The sequence below is a fragment of the Sphaeroforma arctica genome (genome assembly GCF_001186125.1).
Source record: "Sphaeroforma arctica JP610 unplaced genomic scaffold supercont1.1169, whole genome shotgun sequence".
Taxonomy (NCBI): domain Eukaryota; class Ichthyosporea; order Ichthyophonida; genus Sphaeroforma; species Sphaeroforma arctica.
In genome coordinates, this window is record NW_014039389.1 from 13,120 (window position 1) to 20,671 (window position 7,552).

The 7,552-nt window shown below is 43.0% G+C and overlaps 2 protein-coding genes across 2 annotated transcripts in view; one reads left to right on the forward strand and one right to left on the reverse strand.

Annotated features, from left to right (window-relative positions):
* The window catches only part of SARC_10203 (hypothetical protein), a 7,392-nt gene extending 2,384 nt beyond the window's left edge, over positions 1-5,008 (forward strand). Inside the window, exons 5-9 of the mRNA XM_014295763.1 lie at positions 719-869; positions 2,015-2,234; positions 2,794-3,308; positions 3,453-3,517; positions 4,130-5,008. Of these exons, the coding sequence (XP_014151238.1) occupies positions 719-869; positions 2,015-2,234; positions 2,794-3,308; positions 3,453-3,517; positions 4,130-4,198 (1,020 nt within the window). The 3' untranslated portion in view covers positions 4,199-5,008. The remainder of the gene's footprint in view (positions 1-718; positions 870-2,014; positions 2,235-2,793; positions 3,309-3,452; positions 3,518-4,129) is intronic.
* A 995-nt stretch (positions 5,009-6,003) lies between these two features.
* On the reverse strand, positions 6,004-7,252 carry SARC_10204 (hypothetical protein). Its single transcript, XM_014295764.1, has one exon. The coding sequence runs from the start codon at positions 7,072-7,074 to the stop codon at positions 6,034-6,036; it is 1,041 nt and encodes a 346-aa protein (XP_014151239.1). The 5' UTR covers positions 7,075-7,252; the 3' UTR covers positions 6,004-6,033.
* Positions 7,253-7,552: the final 300 nt, after the last annotated feature.

Below are 7,552 nucleotides of genomic sequence, written 5' to 3' on the forward strand. Positions count from 1 at the left end.
ATGTTACTTGTTTTATCTCTACTTGCACTAGTAGTAGTATATAGATTGCTATTGTGTTGAGTATCCTTCACTTCATATTACACTGTGCAGTCGCACACTGTGTTACTCGTTTTATCTCTACTTGCACTACAGTAGTATAGAGATAGCTATTGTATAGAGTATCCTTCACTTTATATTACACTGTGCAGTCGCATACCATGTTACTTGTATATAGATTGCTATTGTGTTGAGTGTCCCTCACTTTATATTATACTGTGCAGTCGCATGTCATGGTACTTGTTTTATCTCTACATGCACTGCAGTAGTACATAGTCTCCTATTTTTTGAGTCTCCTATCCTGCCTGATTTGCAATACAAGATTACTTGGAAAGTACACTCCCCCTTATCACTTGCGGTTCACCACAGCGTTAGGGTTTGCGAAACACACTCTCATTCGTCAAAGGCTATTGATGCGCTGTCCTGTGGTGCTGGTACATTGTAATCGAGATATTGATATGTGAATGTGGTCTAGGAACAAGTTTTGCTCTATGTTGACTTCCTTCGCTGGTCAGTTACGGGAAGAGTATTGACTGCATCACATGTTCTACTTTCACGTACTGTCGACCTAAGAGAGGTCGCTGCAATAAGTATCGTATAGTATCTCGTAGATTCTCTGCGATTAGTATATTAAACCTACCTACCACACAACCCTCTTTGATTCCGGAATATACACAACCAGTGCGTAGACGGCAACCTTGCCATGTCTGTGATGAAGTCAACGACTGTGGCTAAGCTATTGGCCATTGCCATTATCTCATTGTCGGGTCTATGGGTACTGGTCACATCCTCGGAGAGAAGGAATGTTGTTTTCTCTACGAAGGACTGGTCAGGTTAGTATGTGTTGTGTACCCCTGACTGTACTTGTAGGTGCATATTGATGAAACACGGGAATTTGTGTGTGGTTTTCATGTACAACAATAGCCAATTTTATCTTAGTAAGATGTTTGCATAACGGATGTCCCTGCGTTTAACGCGTGTGTTGCGGTATAGACTATGCTCTGCAACAAACACACCGACATCTGGTCACGCATGTCTTCAGATCTATACCTCTCTGAGCTAGTATCTGAGCAACTGACAATTCTCGTAGATCAACATCATCCTCGGTCACTATCTGGATGAACCAACGGCTGGCTTTTTGCAGGCGTCGTTTGTTGTGAACGGTGAAAATCTATATCCGTCTTCCTCAATTGCAGGTGCATTCTCCACCATATGAATATATATGCAGTAATATATATGTAGTCATATATATGTAGTAATATATATGTCGTAATATATATGTATTAAAATATGTAGTAATATATATGTAGTAATATATATGCAGTAACATATATGTAGTAATATATATGTAGTTATATATATGTAGTAATATATATGTAGTAATATATATGTAGTAATATATATGTAATAATATATATGTAGTAATATATATGTAGTAATAAATATGTAGTAATATATATTTAGTAATATATATGTTGTAATATATATGTAGTAATACATATGTAGTAATATATATGTAGTTATATATATGTTGTAATATATATGTAGTAATGTATATGTAGTAATAAATATGTAGTAATATATTTGTAGTAATATGTATGTAGTAATATATATGTAGTAGTTTATATGTAGTACAATATATGTAGTAATATATATGTAGTAATACATATGTAGTAATATATATGTAGTATCATTCCATTCCACCGCACTGCCCTCGGCCTATCAACGACCAGGCTCTGTCTGCAATGCACCACAACACCGTCTGACAGCAATTGCGAAAGTAGACTTGGTTGTCATTCGAGAACTGTTCTTTCCCGTTCTACACAGGGGTTATAAAATCACTTGCATCTAAACACAACCCTATTTTACACCTGAGAGTAGTTGATAATGTACATTTTACACGACCCTACCACCCACCTGCAGCCACGGACACACACACACACACCTGTTTAACTCTTTCTATCTTCCACGCGTGCAGATGCGGACATATCACCCACAGCTCTCAGCAATGCGGTCGTTGCCAGTCTGTGGGCGTATGACGGATGGAACAATCTCAACTACGCTCTTGAGGAGTTTCAGAACCCCACGCGCAATTTGCCGCTGGCTATTCTCATTGCCATCCCACTAGTCATCACATGCTACCTGCTAGTCAATGTGGCCTACTTAGCGGTGCTGAATGTCGCCGAGATCATGGGAAGGTGTGACACAACATGCATCGTGCTTGTGTATGGTTCTATCACTTTGCTGCTGGGTTGCTGTAGACGACATATGCTATTCATGTTCATAAATGTAAGTCCCGAGAACGCATTACTCATATCATCTAGCATATACAAAACTCGAAGAAAAAAGTAGGTTTTTGGGATGGATATCTTAAGAGCTTCGCGATTGTCTTCAAAGTCACAGATACGCGCCTAATGTTAGTCTCTACGTTTAAATTCTCAATTGATTATCCGGCCTATATAATACCTTAACGTCCCCTTCTGAGAATCGGTCACTGGTGTGCCTGGGTATGTACCTTGATCAGACACCACTTTATATGGATGTGATGTACGTTTGTCATTGAAAATATGATCTCATTTCGAACATACACGATAATTATTGTTCCATTGGGTCCATGTAATTCTATCCGAATGAGCCCCAGCGGCCAACTCGACCGTATCAGCCGTGCTCTGAACCCCAATGTGTGTTTGCCGATGTACCTGTAACTACCAGCCACTACCCAGGCTCACCCATCACATGACTCCGCTCCATGCACAGTGAGACCGTGGGTGTGTCGTACGGCACCAAACTCGTGGGCCACTCGTGGGGGGGTACTTTGGTGTGCCTGTTCGTCGCCGTCTCTGCATTCGGGGCTTTGAACGGCAGTATGATTGGTGGGTCTAGGCTGACGCATGTGGCTGCCAGAGACGGAATGGCGCCTAGATTCTTGTATGGGCTTCATCCCACACGTCACACGCCATATAAGGCCATTATAGCCCAGAGTATGCTCTCGTGCCTGTACATCCTGCCAGGTGATTTCGAGCAGTTGTTGGCTTTCTTTTCCTTCGGCATGTGGATCTTCTATGCCTTGACGGTCATGTCTGTCTCAGTACTGCGCCGCAACAGGCCCAATATGGTGCGCCCCTTTAGGGTGTGGACTCCGCTGGTCTGGATTTTCACACTCGTGGCTTGGTTCTTGGTGATCAATCTGCTGGTGAGCCGTACTAAGGCCTGTGTGGCGTGTCTCGTGTTCTTAGCCGTTGGCGCTGGCGTTTACGGCTTCAAAAGTTACGGTAAGCGAGGGCTTATCTATTAGTTTGTGGAAGGATTTGATTTTTACGTATTTCTGCTATTAGTACACATCTATATGCTGCTAATGTGTCAGTAGAGTTTCCGGCGTATGGCTCTAACCATTCACTGTACTGTTTGTATCACAGGCAACACTCCCAGCGCCGGCGGAGACCGTTCCCCATTCATCCGAAGCTACACCAAAGTGCATCAGGTATGAGGTATAGTCCTTGCATTTTGTTCTATAAAGCTTGATCGGCTAATTGGCCTGGTCTCAGATTGATTCAATTGCTTGAGTTCTTCCGTGCCTGTGTACGCCAGGTGCTTTGAGTTTGTTCACTTGTGTGGCGTGTTTAACCGCAGATGATTTAGTACAGATGGTGTTGGCTCCTCCTGTATTGTGACTCACTGTCTGGCCATCTCTGGGCATCTGAGCTGTGCCCAAAGCCTTGGGCAACGACTGGCCATATTTTCATCATGAGTACTCGAAGTTATATTCGTGTATGATAGGCATGGATACGATCTCGTAATCTCTGCATGTACGACCGATTTGTGCTGCAAATCGGATTGTGAATTGGCGATATGGACGCATATAAGAGGTTACCGTGCATGTTGTGCAGTAAGAACGATCTCATTCGAAAGCCAAGTAGAACCAGCTAGCACCCCACATTAAATAGGGTTTACTAGCCCTGGGCTACATGCTTGCCAATAAATAGTACCTAGTATATTAGATAGTGCCTAGTATAATAAGTAGTACCTAGTATATTAAAGTATGCAGTGGTCTAATCGTGTGCTTGTTTCGATTACGGTTCGTTCCGCAACACAGCAGCCGGATGGAGATGATGAGGTAGAGACTGAGTTGGAATTGGAGGCCAGCCAGATACATGAGGCGTGAGTGAGTAAGCCTGATGATCTCCTTTGTGTCTCAGGACAATCCCGACTATCATAAATCACCAACTTGTGTGTCTCTTTTATCAAGGAGATCATATTTAACCTGGTTAAATTATCACGAGTGTGTGTGGGGGGTGGGGGGGTGCTTTGGGTTGTACTGAAGCGCCTATATCGCAATTCATCTTCCCGTGCTTTATAATGCGAGGCTGTCTGTGCCAAGTCAATACATAGACTATTACATTGACAAAAAGACACTGGACGCCACGAGTCGTGCGGCTGTTACTGTGAAACAGAATAACCAAATTGTGTATTCGACAGGACATGGCAAAATAGCATAGCCCTGCTGATGCACAACTCTCGCTGGCCCCTCCAATGACCTTCAGCCGTACTTGAATGCACACAAGTGTCCAATGTATCACCTATCCACAACACTACATACGCATTGTGAATAGACTGGCTGCCCTAGAAAGACTCCTACGCTGTGGTTCGTGGCACGTGGTCTCAGACGTATTGGCACGCAAATCACCAGGGTGTTGAGTTCAACTCACGGGAAATCGCCGTAGTGGTGGAATCTTGCACGACTGTAGTGGTGGACTGCATATCATCCTATACAATAGGCCCGCCACATTATCCTACACAATAGGGGTGATGTACGCGACAGGTGCGGTGTATATAGTGTGCGATAAAAACGTTAGCGTTCAGTCCAGACGCCAGCGTTCGTGGTAATTCCTACACTTAGACAACGTGTACTTAGTGGTACATTGAAAGCGATTAAAACAAACGAAAAGTCATAAGGTATCTGGTTTCATCGGCATGTTCCTCTAAAGTGTACTTAGTGATACTTTAAGAGCGATTAAACCAAACCAAAAGTCATGGGATATCTCGTTGTATCATGTTCGTTGGTTTGTGTATCCGTGCTGTTTGTTTATAGTGAAGTAAAACCATTTAAGATCCGGTTGGGGTAATGTGTAGATGCGCATACATCTACTATCAAGCAATACTTGGGTTGTCACCAACTTTTCCTTGGTCATTGCCTCGTATTTGTTTCTTGCGCTACGTATATCTACACCAGTACCACATGCAATTAACTTCGCGAACACCTTGCCGCATATCTTGAAATATGTATGTAAACGACTCGAGTGTTCTACGCTTCACCTGGACTCATTCGAACATACGAACATATTGATATTTTCTAGCTGTTTATGTCCTTTCATACAATACGTAGAATGAAAGATACTCAATACTAACTACCACTGCCTATTCCTATTCATACCCTATGTAGCGTTATTCTTGCACGTGTTCACCTGAAACAACTGTATATATACTATATATACCACAATATATATGTGTGCTATGGAGGCTACAGATTCATATACTTTAGATGTTCAAAAACCATACTGATGTTTGGTATTATATTTGTGCAGTTATTAGCAAACACACATATCAAGTTTCGACAAATAATACAGATATATACGATATAGGTAGCATTATACGCATACATACAGACGTATTTACTCGATTATAAAAATCCATGCGTGCGTGTCGAAACTGACGTACAGTTGGGAAGCACAGAGGGTCAGCGGACATCATTCTCATACTATAACTATACGACGATAGAATATATTACGTTGAAAGTTATGGATCAAATAAAGTGTATGTAAGTTAATATACGACCATAATTATCTATCCTCTTATTGCGTATACATAAACACTCGAGCCCGATAAAATTCTGAAGAATTGCAACACCCCCTATGCAGCCAAAAATAACGAATACAGTACTCATGAGTGCGTGTAAGGTCCACACTTTTTGCAACTATAGCATTCATAGCATCAGACGTTTTATTCTTCCTTGGATCGTTGTGCTGGCCAAGCGCCACAGAGATGACAGAAAGTCTTATCTCCTATTTCGAAGCAGCAACCGGCACATCCCTGTCCGAGCTCTCGCTTTTTGTCCAGTTTCACACCGTTGCGTCCAAAACACTCCTCAAACGCTCGGAAATTAACCAGATGCTCTTTGTTCTTCAGTACAAAGCCACGCTCAGCAGCCTCTGCTTGTTGGTTTTGAAACTCACTGTCTGACACTTTATCCTGCCAGTAGGGGTCTTTGCCGATCACAGTGATGCCCGACCCAACTTCAATCGGATCTTTGCGTCGCCATGACGACACAGTATCATAGGCCTCCCTCAGAATGATCTTCCCCGCAATATGCTCGATACTTTTACCCCGATGCACCAAGCAGATAGCGTGTGTGCCTATACAGTCGTCCCTGTGTGTATTAGCAAGAGCCCACTCCACTGTCTGTGGCTCTGTGTAGGGACTGTGCGACACCAACCCATACGCCTCTGCCAACTGTGCAGTGGCAAAGGTCCAGGTTTGACACATGGCGTCACGTTTCTCCTTCCACACCTGGGGTTCATCTTCGTATCCCCAGGTAAACGAATAACCGCCAAATAACTCGTCTGCGCCATCGCCCACTACCACGTGCTTGTAACCCAACGCATTGGCCTTCTGGAAGGCAGCGGCAATCACCAGACTATTGCGCAACGTCATGCCGTCGAATGTTTCCAGCAATTTCACAGCCATGGGTAGGTGTATGTCGATAAGCTCTTCGATCGAAATTCGAAGCAGATGGTGTTCAAGTGCATACTGTTGTGCAGCAGCTACAGAAAACCCTTCATCAGGACTAGCGTCACCTGTGACTACGGTAATACCACAACCAAAAGTTATGCCAAGTGTGCTGGCTGCTGCCAGAATAGCACATGTGTCCACACCTCCTGACAAGATAAGGCATCGTTCAGCTGCATCTGTACGTAAGGCTATATCTGCCAACGATGCCTCAAAAACACGTCTGAACGCAGGAGCCTGCGAGTCCTTGCCCATTATTACTGCGCTGCGATCTTGTTCTCTGTTTACTGTTTATGTCTCTAGAGAGAGCTCTAAAGAAATCAATCGAGCTAATACTATATATTTAGATTGCGCCGTCATCCTAATGAGCTTATTTATTTTACATAAAACATAGGCCCATTAGCCCCTTAGCCTTCTTCCTTCTCACTTTTCAAACAACTTTCAAATATATTTATGTGAAAATGACTTGATGCCTGATGTGTCAATTTAGAGGGCTATGCCTGATGCAGTGATGCCCCAGTAGGGTTACAAAACCTGTAACTAACTCAAATTTGAATATAAAAAGGCTATAGTAAACTCCGTCTTTTTAGATGGCTATGTATAAAACCCTTAAAAATAAATACACCAACCTGGTGGGGCTTGAACTAAAGGCTCTATATTGAACATATGTAGCCTTCTTCTAAATAAACAGCTATAAACCCCTACACCGAACCACCGCGTGGTAAAGAGATTG

Bases quoted from the DNA above. Each gene is read 5' to 3' on its own strand.
- SARC_10204 (XM_014295764.1), bottom strand. From the start codon at position 7,074: ATGGGCAAGGACTCGCAGGCTCCTGCGTTCAGACGTGTTTTTGAGGCA.